The 16,426-nt window shown below is 34.2% G+C and overlaps 1 protein-coding gene across 3 annotated transcripts in view; it reads right to left on the bottom strand.

Moving 5' to 3' along the window:
- The window catches only part of LOC148955116 (A-kinase anchor protein 7-like), a 50,940-nt gene that overhangs the window by 2,850 nt on the left and 31,664 nt on the right, over positions 1 to 16,426 (bottom strand). For all 3 annotated transcript variants that reach the window (XM_089108065.1, XM_089108066.1, XM_089108067.1), the window contains exons 5-6: positions 12,809 to 12,982; positions 3,476 to 3,620 (exon numbers count right to left, since the gene is read on the bottom strand). In XM_089108065.1, the coding sequence (XP_088964191.1) occupies positions 3,476 to 3,620; positions 12,809 to 12,982 (319 nt within the window). The remainder of the gene's footprint in view (positions 1 to 3,475; positions 3,621 to 12,808; positions 12,983 to 16,426) is intronic.

Raw genomic sequence — 16,426 nt, 5'->3', positions numbered from 1 at the left:
ACTTTTTTTGGCTAAATGGCTTTCTCGAAAGTTGTTCAATTTTATTTACGAACGTTTTTATTAGTAATAAATACACGTAACTTAAGAATTAACTTACGTAACGAACTTCTATAATCGTATATTTTTATTACGTATATTAGGGGGCTCGCCCTCTAGTCAATGCCTCGCTCTTTAAGCTAAATTTCGAATTTTGTTCCAATTCTTTAAAAATGACCCCTTAATCACAAAGGCCGTTATTTAGAATAAATAGCTCTTATGAAAGTACTAAAATCTTTGGCTTAAAGAGCGAGGTATTGACTAGTAGGGTGATCCCAAACATATACGTAATATTTTCTGTTCGTTTTAAGTTTCGATGTTGCTGCTTACTTTCAGTTGAAAAACAGTTTTTTTTTATATTTAGTTTCTGATATTTTTTTAAATAATGCTGGGAAATCCGGCACCCCTTTCACAGCAATGTCCCTTCTCCCATGAAAACTTCCTTCTTGGAAAGATCCTCCGATATAACCCCCGACCCCCCCCCCCCCACTACCAGAAAAAATCCCCCTGAAAACTACTATATGTTAACATTGGGCAAAGTTCATAAATTTCAGCCCTCCCCCCGGGGACTTCGGGGGATAAAGTCATCCTAAAAGACATACTTATCATATTTTTGACCATGCTGAACAAAATGGCTATCACAAAATTTTGATCGGGTGACTTTGAAAAAAAATGAGTGTGGGAGGGGGCCTAGTTGCCCTCCATTTTTGTCACTTAAAAAGGGCACTAAACTTTTAATTTCCGCTTCAATGAGCCTTCCCACGATATTCTAGGACCACTGGGTCGATACGATCACCCCTGGGAAAAAAAAAAAAAATAAAAAAAAATAAACACGCATCCGTGATCTTTCTTCTGGCAAAAAATGCAAAATTCCACATTTTTGTAGATAGGAGCTTGAAACCTCTACAGTAGGGTTCTCTGATACGCTGGATATGACGGTGTGATTTTCATTAAGTTTCTATACTTTTTAGGGGGTCTTTCCTCCTTTTTTCGAAAATCAGCCAAATTTTCTCAAGCGCGTAACTTTTGATTGGTAGGATTAAACTTGATGAAACTTATATATTTGAAATCAGCATTAAAATATGATTCTTTGTATGTATCTATTGGTATCAAAATCTCGTTTTCTAGAGTTTCGGTTACCATTGAGCCGGGTCGCTCCTTACTTACAGTTCGTTACCACGAACTGTTTGATCAGATACTGTTTGAAATGAAAATCCATTCAATGGTGAATCAATGATTTGGTCTGGATATCATCAGGCTTTGGTGATCCTAGGGTCAGCTCAGGCTTTGGAGGGGTGTACTGTCTGTTATATTACTTTTATGTTAAAACACTGTTCAATACTAAGATCTTGTTCTGATTACTAAACCTCCAGATGACCAAAACGGGATTTTCTGTCATTTTGTAGCGCAAAACAACATCTTTGGCCCGATAAGGGACATAATGCTATGGAGTGAAAATACTGAGACAGCCAATCTATTTAGAATCATCAGAAAGCTATCTATTTAGGTTCCCAGTTTAAGAAGTCATAATTCCCATCGGTTGTGCATTCTTTCCAAAATTTAGGGTTCAAGCAAAACAAACCAGTTACTACAGGGAATTGCTTTCTAGCTTCGTCTAACAAATTTGACTCCTTTGAAGCTATACAGAATTGTATACAGTAGAATATAGTTTTGAATCAGCTATTAGGGATCTTTCAGATACATTGGATCTTTCTGGGGGGTGATGCGAGGGAGAGGGAGGCATAATACCTGGTAACTTAAAAATTACCTTTTAGGCCCAAATTTATCAATTCAAACGAGTCTACAGATAAATATAGAAGGAGGAGGGAGGACGGATACGTATTAAGTTTTCTGAAACCCCACTAAGACATCTCGCACACACCTTACGATCATAACTATTGACAGGTAGCTTACAATCTTTTCAGATAAATGACCTATTTTCTTTTCTGTAATTACAGTTGCCTATAAGATAATTTCAATCATAAGTTAAACTCGTCGTCAAGGCAACCATTTTGCAAGAGAAAGTAAATTGCTTGGCTTATCATTCAGTATAAGTCATCGCATGGGCTCCCTAAAATTTAAGTAATTAATTCTGCAAGTATATGTAGGACAAATTCAATTGGGGGACCTGACACATATGATTGGGCCGCGTCATATTGGGCCACATCCCAAGTGCCAAAATTCTTTTAGTGTTAAATATTGTTTTTTAGTCTACATTGAGACCCCGTTTAGGGAGTCTGTTTTTCAGAGTTCTGATATGTGTGATCTTGAATACAGTAAGTAATTAATCTATATAATCTTTGACTTTTTAGCCTAGATGGAGTCCAAGGAGATAGTTAGAAATATTAGTGGTAACCCAGGTTGGGGTACCCTTGGCCTTAGAGTTTGGCCACTTGACCATTCGATCCTGTTCTAAAACCGTTGAGCAGTGTTTATTGTAAATTGGGTACTAGCTTACCCTATATTTACAGAATCGTTGTGGTAAGTGCGGGCATTCTACTATAATATTTGGCGCCATCGGGGCTTTCCCCTTCAGTAAGTGGTGTAGCACCATTTTTGCGCACATATCTGGTGACATTCGTACCTTAGAACTCGAATACTGGTGGCATTGCTTTTTGTCAGCTCTGATGTCATATTTACGCTATTTAGTTATTAGGATTACCCACTGGCACTTCAAAGAATACAAAAACCATCGGGAGTGCTTCCTATGGGAAACACTCCAAAGATGTTTAAAATTAAAGTTCTACTATCAGTCAAACGAAAAATGTGGCAGATTTTAGAGTTAAGTTAATAGAGAATAACGTCTACGCATAGGAGTCCTATTGCTACTACTATTAATATTATAATAGAAGCGTTATGAAAAATTGATAATAGTTTGTAATTTGACGATCTAATTTATTACATTTTTTGCGTTATTTAAGCTATGTTATTTATTTTTCTTTCTTCGCTTTTTAGACTTTTTTTTCTTCTTCGTCCTGTGGTTAATATTATTTACAAAAAATGTAAGCACCCGCCTGGTCAAATGCACTGTTTTCAATGTTTTTGGGGATAGCTATTAGTAGTTTAGTTGCTGCATTATTGTTTGAAATAAATTGTATTCGAACATAAACAACAAATTTGAGCACACATCCAAAAAAAAAATACCAAAAGCACATTTTTACCAGTAAATGAATAGAAGGCTTTTATTTATAATAGACAATTTTATAAGCCGGAAAAATTAATTTTTCAACTGATCCAAAACAAAACGAACCAAATATTCAGTTATATGAAGAGATTCTTTTAACCGGGCTTCGTGAAGTCTGGCAGCTGAAGCAAAATTCAACTTCCATCAGAAACGAGCTTAATTTTTATGTTTACATATATGCATGTACCTTAATGTAAAAAAGTATGTTTACAGCATTCCTTAAATGTATTCTTCATTAAACTAATCAATACTCACCAAAGCAAAATTCAGCAACTTTTGCATAGTATCCATGATCACCTTTGGGGCCATTCATCGAACATAGTTGAATACTTTCTACTAATTCATAGCCAAATTCAATATTCTTGTGATCAGACATCAATGATGGATGAAGCCTTTTGACCTTTAAGAAGCAAAAAGTTATAGAAATAAAAAGGACATTCCCCGAGAATTAGAGTAGAAACATTGAAGTAACCTCCTTCCCTGCACTTCTGCAAACAGTTTTAAAGACAAAATATACTTATCACATTAAAATATATATTTAGGAGACCATCAAGTTTTTCAAGCTTTCCTTCTAAAAAAAAAAAAAGTTCAAGAAAAAAACACTTATCGAAGCCCAAAACGGCCTGATCCCAATATTACACAATGCCAAGTTAGTTCCATTTCTATATTTTTATCTCAAGTATTTCAACCAACTTACCTTCAATCTATATTTGTATTACAAACCCATTAATCTCAATATAAATGTGATAAAATTAGGATCATTTTTTCCGAACTTCCAGTCCAGTTTCCATAATTATAAAACATAACTGTGTGTATACATTTTAAAACTCCAAACCATCTAGTGCGAGTTCTCACTAGATGACATCATGAATATTCCGGGGGGGAATACATGGCTTGTCGAGAAGGTTCCAGGTCACCTTCTAATCCGGTTCTTGCTCTTTAAAAGGCCACTAAAAGTTGTAATTCGCGACAGAAGGAACCTTTCCCAATGTTTCTACTACCCTCCGTTCCAATCATATATAATGAGGTCGTTTGTTTTAATAAAATATCGGAGACGCATCAAAGTTTACTTAGTTAACGCTACGCTATTGGCTATGATATGCATAAGATAAGACTTGCTTCCAAAAAATGGTTATCATAAGCCCAAACAGGGCAAATTCACAACGACATTAATAATTGAAAGAATAGAGCCTTTTAAGGTGAAACATCGAAGTATATTTCTGAATGTCCAAATATCATTCAAGATTTATGGTCTTAATTCACCATTTTTTATTTATATCGAAGACTATAGCTACACGACACGAAAATTATAACTACATGAGACGTATTACTTGTAAGGAAACATAGTTTAAGTAAAAAAAAAAAAAAAGTAATTTCTCCAACTTGAAAACAATACAATACTAAACCCATAGATAATAGACAGTGGGATAGCAATGAGTTAAATAGGAGACATGTCGCCACTGCATCAATTGATTTTTCAAAGGGTTATCGTATAGAAGTATGATGAGGATAAATTTGGGGAGGGCTCATTTAGAGCTTACTGACAACAAGTCTGAGGCTACTAATAGAATACAAACATCCAAAATCAAAGTACGCTAGATGCGTAATCCACAGATGGTAGGAATGTTGTACCTTGTTGAGATCACTGTCTTTCAAGGATTTCAGTCTGCATAATTGGAGATCCTCAGTAGGGGCTATTTTGCCCGCACCTCTCCCTTCCTCTCAAAATAAAAAATAAAGACATGTTGAGTCTAGCTCATGATCATTCAGGGAATATTTAGGGTATTGTCATTAATGACGAAATTTAGGTCATTGAAAATTTTTAAGGTAGCCCTATGACTATCATCAACCAGAACACACTAAACAGATAGTTCCAAAATAGAAGTTGATTTAAACCCTATACTACTACTACTACTACTAACAACTCACCACATCCCCAAGCCACCTGAGGCCAACACAGCTACCCACACTCCTCCTCCATCCCAATCTATTTAAAGCCTACCTCTTTACACCCTCCCAAGAAGTTCCCATTTCCTTTAAATCTTTCTTTGTGACATCCTTCCGCCCCAACCACGGACGACCTGTTTTCTGTTTAGCCCTAGACGGTTGGCCAAAAAGGACAATGTTCGGCAATCTGTCCTAGCCATCTCAAAATTTCTCTTATTATTGCCCTAGAAAAAGGGATTGAACCACACTTTTCATAAAGCCTACGGTTTGAAATACGGTCAGTCAGCCCGGTCCCCAGAACAATCCGTAGACGATTTCTCTGGAAAAGATCTAGCAAATCTTCATCCGCTTTTCGGAGCGCCCATGCTTCAGGGCCATATTTGACCACTGTCATCACTGCAGCTTCCAATATTCTAATCTTGGTGTGCAGATTTATCTTCACATTTTTCCAAATTTTTCTCAAATGTGGAAAAACACCCTTGAGCCTTGGCTATTCTACTTTTAACATCTTCACTGCTCCCACCGTCTTTATTAATAAAATTAAAAAAAAAATTCCGAAAAATAAGTTTTTCAAAGAAAAGTAAAGGCCATTTTAAACTTAAGCTCAGGAGATACAAATAACTGTTAAAATTCAAACTCAAAACAACCAGAAATTACTATTAAATAATAAATGAAACACCAAACAAACAGAAATTACATAAACAGTTATAGCAAAAAACATACAACAAGTAATAATGTAAATGAATAATCAGATCTTAAAGCGAGTAAAGCTTGGATTGAATAGGAAAATCAAGCTTAAAACGAAAACAAATATTTTGCTATTAAAGTATAAATGAAACTTAAAACGAACAGAAAATAAATAAACATTCAATGCGAACAAACATACAATATATATTAATGTAAATGAATAAATAAATCTTAAAACGAGTGAAACTTAAATTGAATCTGCAAATCAAGTTTGAATCGAATAAAAATAACTACAAACGTGAGTTTGGGTATCGCCTCACTGCAGAAGCCTAAAACCTACTGCGTCATTGGCACTTTACTGAAAACAATTCTTTCATTAATTAAGATTTTAAGGATTAAATATTAGCGTATGTATATTAAACTGACAATGCACATTTTTTTTCAGTAAACTCATTTGATTTTTTTTCATATTATATTCTGGCTTTTAGAAAGCATAGGGGTTTTGAACCCTACTCATATAAATTTATGCTCGTTTTGAGTTTGACTCTAATATTTATTTTAATTTTTGTTCGTTTTGGGTTTCATTTATTTATTGATAGTCCGGACGCCAGGTGTTGAAAGTCTGAATCATACCACGACGGAATGGGGCTGCTACGAGAGTTAGCCTACCCTCCACCCCCTAAATGGACGATGCGGATTCAAAAATACCAATGGCACTTGCTTGTTAGTGGTGGAACACTCCGAAACTTGACATTTTATTATATTTTGGGGTTTCATGCAAGAAAATGCATGTTCCACAAAGTTTGAGGTGCAGTTTTCCGCTCAAATAGAAATGCCTAGAAGCCATAGAATATTTTCATAACAAACCAACACGATTAGTTAGAAAAAAATGGCAGAGTTAAAAAAAAAATGGCAAAACTATATGAGTCTTGAACAGTCTTGGAAAGTATAAACAAAATCAAATTGAATATTAGATATATAATGATGTTAATTGCTGACAGATCCATCAGTTCAAGATTTTTTTTTCACTGTAATTTTTATTTTCATTTTCAATGCTGTAGGAACTGGAAAATAATAAATTTCCAATGTACAAGTAATTCGTTTACAGTGAAGAACCAATGACACAGACGGCTTTAAGTTTTTACAGTTAAAGAAGGGGGCATTATCCAAATTTAGATTGTATTGAAACTATATTTGTCTTGACCAATCTTGAAAATAACTAATAAATTAAACTGAATATTTGATGCATAATGATATTAATTGCTAAAAAATCATCAGTTCAAAATTTTACTGTAATTTTAATATTTATTTTCAATATTAAGTACAAAAGAAAACATTTGTAATATAATTTGTTTTCAGTAAAGCGCCAATGACGCAGTAGTTTTTAGGCTTCTGCAGTGAGGCGATACCAAAACTCTTGTTTGTTGTTATTTTTAGTCGATTCAAAGCTGATTTGCATATTCAATTTAAGTTTCACTCGTTTTAAGATTTATTTATTCATTTACATTAATAAATATTGTATGTTTGTTTGCATTGATTGTTTTTTTAATTTCTGTTCGTATTAAGTTTTATTTATACTTTAATAGCAAAATATTTTTTTTCGTTTTAAGCTTGATTTTCATATTCAATCTAAGCAATACTCGCTTTAAGATCTATTTATTCATATATATTATTGATTGTCGAATGTTTTTTTCTATGATTGTTTATTTAATTTCTGTTCGTTTTTGGTTTCATATATTATTTAATATTAATTTCTGGTCGTTTTGTGTTTGAATTTTAAAATTTATTTTTATATTCTGATCTCAAGTTTAAAATATCCTTTAATTTTATTTAAAAAACTTATTTTTCGGAAAGTTTTTTTTAATTAATTTTTTTTCGTTTTTCATTGCAAAAATTTGCAAGTTTGTATGTCATGGGAGGGGGGGTGCGTACTGTCTAATAATTCTAGACTTTTAGAAACGGAACTAAAATTTTCATTTTAAATCGAATTAGGGTTTTTTCAAAGTATATACTATTACATCTTTGATAAAAACCTTCAATATGAACAATAGACAGCTTGCATAACTTGTGGACAGCGATTGACAACAATGAATGGATTGAAAAAATAGCTCCAATAGGGGGGTTTAGACCATTTCACTTGCTGACACAAAAAGATCACGACTGTTTGGAATTGACCTTAATAGGATTTTGTGTGCCAAAGCAATTTTACATCTATCTCAGAGTATGTATTTTAACCTTATAATTGGATAATTATAATAGATGTACTATGTGTTCTTCCCATACAAAACACCTTCCCATAAGTTATAAAACCCCTTTAATAAGTTATAAACCCCCTTTAATAAGTTATTCCCCAGGGCATAACTTACAACGCCTACCCCCGGGCCCTGGTGGGCTGTGTCGACACCGGAGTTTTTTGTTGTCATATTTTGAACCATTTTAACAAAATGTCTATCTCAAAATTTTTATCTGATGCATTTAGGGCGTGGAGGAGAGGGGGGGGGGCTAGTCACCCTCCAATCTCTTTTGACTCTTAAAAAGTGAACAAGAACTTTCAATTTTCAAATGAGACCTCTCCAAAGTTTATGCGAGCATCCCTTCCATAAGAAATAATGGGAAGGATTCGGAGAATCCTTAAATTACAACTCTTGCCCTGAGGGCTGTGGGGGAGTTGTCATCCTCAAAGACCTAATTTCCAGAACTTAAAACTACGTTTAATAAACTGACTGTCTCAAAATTTTGATTGGATGTGTTTGGGGAAAGGGTGGGCGCGAGAGGGGGGTTAGTTGCCCTCCAATCACTTTCGACTATTAAGAAGGTCACTAGCCCTTTGAATTTCCAATAGAATGAGCCTTTTTTGAAGTTTCTACGACACCGCCTTCTATAAAAACCTCATATGTCCCCAGGGCATAACTTAAAACCCTTGCCCTGAGGGTTGTGGGGGATTGTCCTCGTCAAAAATATATTTTCTATCTGGAAATCAACTATGCTGAACAAAATGGCTATCTCAAAATTTTGCTTGGATGTCTTTGGGGGAACGCGGGGCGGGGGGAGGGGGCTAGTGGTCCTCCAATCATTTTCAACTATTAACTAGAGCACTAGCACTTTGAATTTCCAATCGAATGAGCTTTTCCTTAAGTTTCTACGAAAATGCATTCTATAAAAACCATATCTGCCCCCAGGTCATATCTTAAAACCCTTGCACTGAATGTTGTGGGGGAGTGTCCTCCTCAAAAAAATATTTCCTTTTTGGAAATCAACTACGCTGAACAAAATGGCTATCTCAGAATTTTGATTGGATGTGTTTGGGGAAATGATGGGCGTCGGGGGAGGGGGGCTAGTTACACTCCAATCACTTTCGACTATTAAAAAGGGCACTAGCCCTTTAATTTCCAATCGAATGAGCCTGTTTTGTAGTTTCTACGAAAACGCCTTCTATAAAAACCTTATATGCCCCCAGGGCATAACTTAAAACCCTTGCCCTGAGGGTTGTGGGGGAGTGTCATCTTCAAAAATATATTGTCTATATGGAAATCCACTACGCTGAACAAAATGGCTATCTTAAAATTTTGATTGGATGTGTTTGGGGAAATGATCGGCATGAGGGGGGAGGGGGCTACTTACACTCCAATCACTGTCGAGTATTACAAAGGGCACTAGCCCTTTAATTTCCAATCGAATAAGCCTGTTTTGAAGTTTCTACGACAACGCCTTCTATAAAGACCTTATATGCCCCCAGGGCATAACTTAAAACCCTTGCCCCAAGGGTTGTGGGGGAGTGTCCTCCTCAAAAAAATATTTTCTATCTGGAAATCAACTACGCTCAACAAAATTGCTATCTTACAATTTTCATTGGAGGTGTTTGGGGGAATGCTGGGCGTGGGGGGGGGGGGGTTAGTTGCCCTCCAATCATTTTCGACTATTAAAAAGGGCACTAGAACTCTCGATTTCCAATCGAATGAGCCCCCTTTGAAGCTTATACGACGACCCCTTCCATTTGAAGTGCCTCTGGGGAAAAAAATAAATAAATAATAAATAATAAAACCTTGAAGCCGTATGGCCTTTACTATAGGCAACGCTACAGCGTTGCCTCTGATACTACCAAGGTAAGTGAAGAGTAAAGATCATTAAAATTGCAGCATACATGTCCTACGTCAAAACCAATTTCAGACATTTTGTTTGATTTCTAAGACGCTGGTGTTAAAGAGATTCTAAGCTTGTACATTACAAATCTGAGGCTCATATTGCAATTCAGACGTCCAACATCAAAATATATGAAGCACTCATTTTAGAAACAAGTTTTGATTTTGACCGAAATTAGGCATTTAAGGATGCTTGATGCTGCTCAATGTGGACAAAATCAATATGGCTTCTACCATTAGGAATTTTATTACCTCGTTTCTACTATTGTTCAAGATTAATTATTATTATTAGTAAAACTATTAGCCATCATTCCTACTATTACTAAATATCAAAACTATATCAGCTAAAAAAGAACAGAAATTGACTTTCAAAAACATATCTAATTTAGAAGCTAATTTCAGTTTTCAATGAAAATTAAAGGTACTTCAAAACTTAAAACAAGCAGAAGCTAGCTTACGTTACGATGTTAAATATAAAATGAGCAACGTTTGCTAAGAATTAAGAAATGAAACTTATACCAGCCATTTATTAAAATTAGAACTGGAGCCAAACTTAATACAAGCATAAATTGCCACAAATATTGTTGTTCTTCCACCTCTAGAAGCTCCCAAAAGGTTAATGTACCATTTGGGCTTTACTCTGAACACAATATATTTTTGACACATTTGTTTTTATTGTGTCCACAAAAGTAATGAGCTCAAAGACTGGGGAATCCTCTTTTTTAGTCTTAGTACATTTATAAAGCTCAAATGACACTATATCTTTATGGGAGGCGGGAGGCGCACGAAAACCACCCTAAGTTTTTGTACGCACAAAAACCTAATTTTTCACGCAATTTACGTTTGTTTTAAGTTCAGTTTAATAGTTAATTTTGATTTCTGTTCGTTTCAAGTTTGATTTTCTTCTTTCATAGCAATCATTTTAGGTTTGAAATCTTGCATAAGTTTTAATCTTTCGTTCTGTTTTTGAGTAGCGACATTCTCGACTACAAAGATCATTGTACCTTCTCTTTGACAAGGTCAATCAAATTGAGAGGGAGGAACCATGGTCAGCTTCCACGGGCTGGAGAAGGGGAGGCGCATTATGGCCAACATATTTTGAAGGCGAATGTGCTAGTCTTTTGCTGATTCACATATATATTTTCGGGGGGAGAGGGCCTAAGGTTAATTTTGCCACTGGCGCCACCAGCCCTAGGAACAGCACTGCCTTGTAGCATATGTGACCATAAGCGTCTTCAACTTACAAGTTACCACAGACAGTTGACATAATCTAATTATTACTTGTTTTAATTCAAAAATTCGCTCTTGACTATTTATGGAAAATCTTATTTTTCATTTACATTCAATAGCCATGTTAGATTCATGCTTACAAGATGAAATTGCTTCATTTCATTTTATTTTCAAAATATAACATACGTCATGACACACGCGCATTTTTCTTTTTAACACACGATGGGATTCCCACAAAGATATCCACGCAGTTTCAAAATACTTGGGTTAATGAGTTTAAAATTTTGACATTATTTGAAAAGTAGATATGATAAAAAAAATATTAGGCAAAGAGAAGAATTGTTATTCCATTTTTTGTAACGCCATTCGAGCTCTATGGATTTAGAGAAAAGAATTGACATTATGTTGCCCATAGGATATCCATTAATTAAAGCTATACTTAAAGCTTAAGGCTTGCTTGCAGGATCCTCTTGATGCTGCAGATAACCTTTTTTCCCAGCTTACAGAATATCCATCGAACCACCCTTGGAAGTTTTTTTTTGTTTTAATGCTAGTTTGATTATTTTTTTTTAATGTTTTTTTTGTATTTTCTTATTGTATTCATTTGTATGATTCACTTGAAGAGATTCGCCACCCTTAAATTACCTTACGTTTTCGAAATGTCTGGTTTATTCGTGTTTTAGTTTGCGCGTATTTGCTTCTGTTTTTGTCTGTGCGTCTTTTTTCTTTTTTTTTCTACTCCACCGACAAAATATCTATACGTTGCTCAATGGGAATAGTTAAAAGACAGGAACGATATTATTCGTTAAAATTCGGGAGCTATCCGTTCGTTATTTGTTAAAATTCAGCTGTCCGAAAAGCACTACGATACGGCAGTATAAATATCAGTAAAAGTTCAACAAAATTCTATTTTATATTTTCTATTAGTGTTTTATCTTTTTACGTTTATTCGCCAACTGATTCATGCTTACACTTTATTAGACTTTATTCTACCGCTTTCATCATACTGACCAAGTTATAGAATATAGGACATAAATATTATATTATACAGTATTGAAATACAGTATACTATACAGTCTTTAATTAAATAGCATAAACTATATCGTATAAAGTATTAAAATTGTATTTTATTTGGCCCAACGTATTGTTGCAAGTCACTTTTTTCAGCAATGAACTTATAAAATGAAAGCACCATTCACAACTCACCTATGAACATTGAACAGGATTAATTCGTACACTCTAACGAACTATGAACCCAATTTAAGATATTCACGGCTAAGTTACAAAGACATATGCCATCTACCAGCAAACAATAGCTATCAAGTAAAAATATTCAAATATATGTACTTAATTGTTTGACAATGAATTCAAGAAAACAAAAATTCTATAACAACAAATGTTTTGTATTTATTTTTATATTGGCTCTCGTTACGGCAGATTATTAGAATGTAGCTCCACCTGTAGTGAATCTCTGACATATGCATTGCTGTTCCCTTTTTCTGTTTTGAAGTAAACAAAATGGGCAAAAAAAGAGAAGAGAAACACAAGAAAATAGAAAACTCAGAATAGAATACGTCGTAGTTACCTTCCTCATTAGCTTGGGATTTTTCGACAGCTTCAATATTGTCAAGTGAGGTTTCCATTGTCTTTTGTCTTCAAACTGTATCCCGCAGTTACCAACTTCTTCAATAAGCTTTTCCAGAACTGGGCTCAAACGAGCTGTAATTATTTCTTCATTTTTCAATTTCGCATACAAAATCTTACAAAAAAAGAAATAATGAAAAATCTGTTCTAATCCGCATTTTCGACGATGCTTGATTTAAAGAAAAGCAGTAAATGGAACTGATTTTAAAAAAAATATATGGTAACTGAGGGTTTTTTTAAAACCGAACATTTAACTTGTTTTTTTGAACCCGAGAGGTGTACAAAAAATCAAGCGAAATAAAATAAACGATGATAATAGCAAGAATTTTCAAGAAATTTGCAATTTTCAAGAAAGAAGGCACAGTTATTCTAATTATCAAGTGTGGTAATTTGTCAAAACTAGTGAAAGAAGTTGCACCCCCAATCTCCGATATTATCCGACTTATGAACATGAGCATATACACTTGATATTGATCTTGATCTATTATTCTACGCGAAGTTGTATCAACCTACCAACTTGATCATGATTAATAGAAGTCCTCGATTTTCAGCCCTTTACATCCTCCCTCATGAGAAATCCTAAACGCTTAGGATAGCTCTCGGCACTCAGAATTGCCCCTGCTTCACTTGAGTAGTAAACTGGGCCTTTGAGTGAGCGTTCAGACGCTGGATTCTGTCTCAGACTTTGTCCAAGGTATTAAAATTCACAATCGTAATTGTCACCAAAACAGGCGTTTCCAGTTTCGAAAATGTTGCTAGATATTTCCTATTTTCAGCTTTCAGCCATTCTGAGCGGGAAAATTGGACAGAGTCTGAGCGTTTGAACATGCACTGACACTCATATTCGCACTTGTGTTTTGTGGTTATTAGGCTGGAAGGGCTTTAACCCGACAAATAGAGAGGAATTATACTTTAGTGGCAACCAGAACAACTCGACTTGACATTATAAGAAATTGGTAAAAAATTAAAACACAAAAAGTCGGCTTCACATGAGGGTAGATTTTGTTGTATGTATCTCATATTTTCGAATCTGAATGTGAAACCATGAAAATATAGGACGTCTCTTAAACATTATCAAGTGATAGAAACACCTAATGTCAGGCATAATACTAAATGTAAAGAACAATAACCCCGTTTCAATTTTCAAGAAAGAAGGCTCAATGATTTTAAATTTTAAATGAAAATATGATATTATGTAAAAATTTAGCTAAAGCAAGACTTAAAATGTAACTCAAATATAATTATGGTTCTATTCAGAACATTGCTATTTCATTTGATATATTCGGTACACACTGTTATAGTGTATATCGAGAAAACCGAGAGTTAGGTCCATATTGTATTCATAGTTGCTACTCATTTGCCCTGGAGGAATGTTCAATAACAAAACTCTAGGGGCAACAGCGAGCCTTTCACGGGAGCCCCGTTGAATCTTTGGAACTTTCAAATGGCAGCCCCATAAATATTTATATGTTAGGTTTCTTAAAGAAAAATGGAGGAGATTTTGTCCGATACATCCTATTTAATAGTGCCTGAATAGTCAAATCTGTCAGCAAGTTTCAAATACTTTTGGCTTTTTATTGGGTCAGGTTAAAAAATATTCCTATTACTTAATTTTTTTGCTTCAGCAGAATTCAATCTTGAAACATATGGCGATGTTTTTTAGATATTTACCACCAGCATCTCTAGGTTAGCATAGGTCTAGATAAACTATTTTTTTCTGTTTTACTGAGCCTCCAGCACTTATTAAGTTTACTTGGTGAACTTCCTCACAAAAGCTTACGGTCAAACTCTTTTCCCATTTTTGTGTCGGCCCATAGAGTATATGTTATCAAAATCCTCCAAGGCCAAAAAAAGATCTGCATACAAAAAAAAACAAAAAAAAACTGCACCTGACATTAATTTTCTTCAATATATCAAATCCATGGTAAATAAAACACCCTGTATAACACTTATATCTAATATGATCACTCAAAAATTCATTTGGAAGCAATTGAAAGTTTCTAGGAAAAGTAGAAAGTAAGTTAAAACAACGAAAATCAGGCGACGTATATGAGCTTTCTCATAAACTGCAGAAAAATTTAAGAATTTCAAGTGGGGTTTCCATATCTGACATAAATCATGATAGAATCACATATCTGTTTCAAAATTGTCAAATAAAGTATCAATTCCAGTTTAAAAGAAAACATAGAATTTTTTAACATACTTTTTATAGGTAAAAGATTGTAAGACTATATGTTACATTATGAAAAGCTAGAATTTAAAACAGCACATCCCCAATCCGTGCGGAAAGCGTATACACAATCAAATTATACTGATTTTTTTGGGTCAAACCTTTATGCAATATTGACTGTTAAGGCTTTTCTTTTTTTTACTCAGTCAATTAGCTCAAACTAAAAGGGAACAAACATAGTATTTATAAAATCACTCACTAGATTTTTGACACATTAATTCTCTACAGTTTATTTTCAGTAAATCTTTACTTTTGTTCTTACGACCATGAGAAAAACAACATGTCGATTATTTTGATCTCATTAGGAGTTTGATTATGGAAGAAAAAGTGTCTTAAAAGACGGTTTGGTCCTTTTATCGTACCGATAGGGCGTGAATATTATAACAACGTTTTCTTATATCACAGAGTATTTCACAAAACACCATTTCCCATATATTTTACAAAAGTAATACTAAGAGAAATAAATACTTTAATTAATAATTTGAGAAAATTGCAAAACATAAGCCTATCTATAGTGAAAAATCCTTTTAGCTCTATCAGATAGCCACATTTTAAGTTACACCATTTTTTTTCAATAGAATTTACAAAAAAAAATAATTTTTTTAGTCTTCTTTTGTAATTCCTTGTATTTCTATTACAATTTTCTTAATTCAAACTTTAAATGCAAATGCTTACAACCCCTAATTTGACACCAAATGTGCTTTAAAGATAGAGTCATAAAACTAACTGTATTTCAACAAATACTTCTGAGATCAAAATGATGTAACTGCACAGGGCAAATTTTTGCCCTTTCCAAATTAAGCTATGATGGTACTGATCTACCCTTTCCAGACAAAGCCGATGAATACTACTGAGGTCAAAATGGTGTACCTGCAAAGAGCACATTTTCATCCTCTTCAGAAAAGTTATGATTTTGGTATGGTTAGTTCCAAAAACAGGATACAACAATGTAATGATATTTTCATCAAATTTCAGGTCAGGCAAACTTCAAGTTTTGCCAAATTTTAAAGAATACCTAATTTCTAGAATTGGATTGAGTGACATGGGCAACTCTGAGATCTCAAAAATACGAAAAATGGAAGAACAGGTGAAACAGCTTTTACTGAACTTATGTCTAGTAAAAAGGGAGTCCGGAATGTTTGCCCTACAGATTTTATATTTCTTGACGCCAAATAGGGCTCTTTAAAGCAATATTGACGCGTTTTTCTTTGTGGCTGATCACCATCTTTTATACTCTTGAAAAAAGTGAAGGGAAAACTCTATACTTGCAAAATTGTGCTCCAGTTTTGTACTTATTTTTGTCCTCTGTGAGAAATATAACTAGTGTCG

The sequence above is a fragment of the Artemia sp. Qi Xiang Cuo genome, chromosome 2 (assembly GCF_049724085.1).
Source record: "Artemia sp. Qi Xiang Cuo chromosome 2, ASM4972408v1, whole genome shotgun sequence".
NCBI classification, from domain to species: Eukaryota; Metazoa; Arthropoda; class Branchiopoda; order Anostraca; family Artemiidae; genus Artemia; species Artemia sp. Qi Xiang Cuo.
This window is presented reverse-complemented; position numbering and strand designations above follow the sequence as displayed.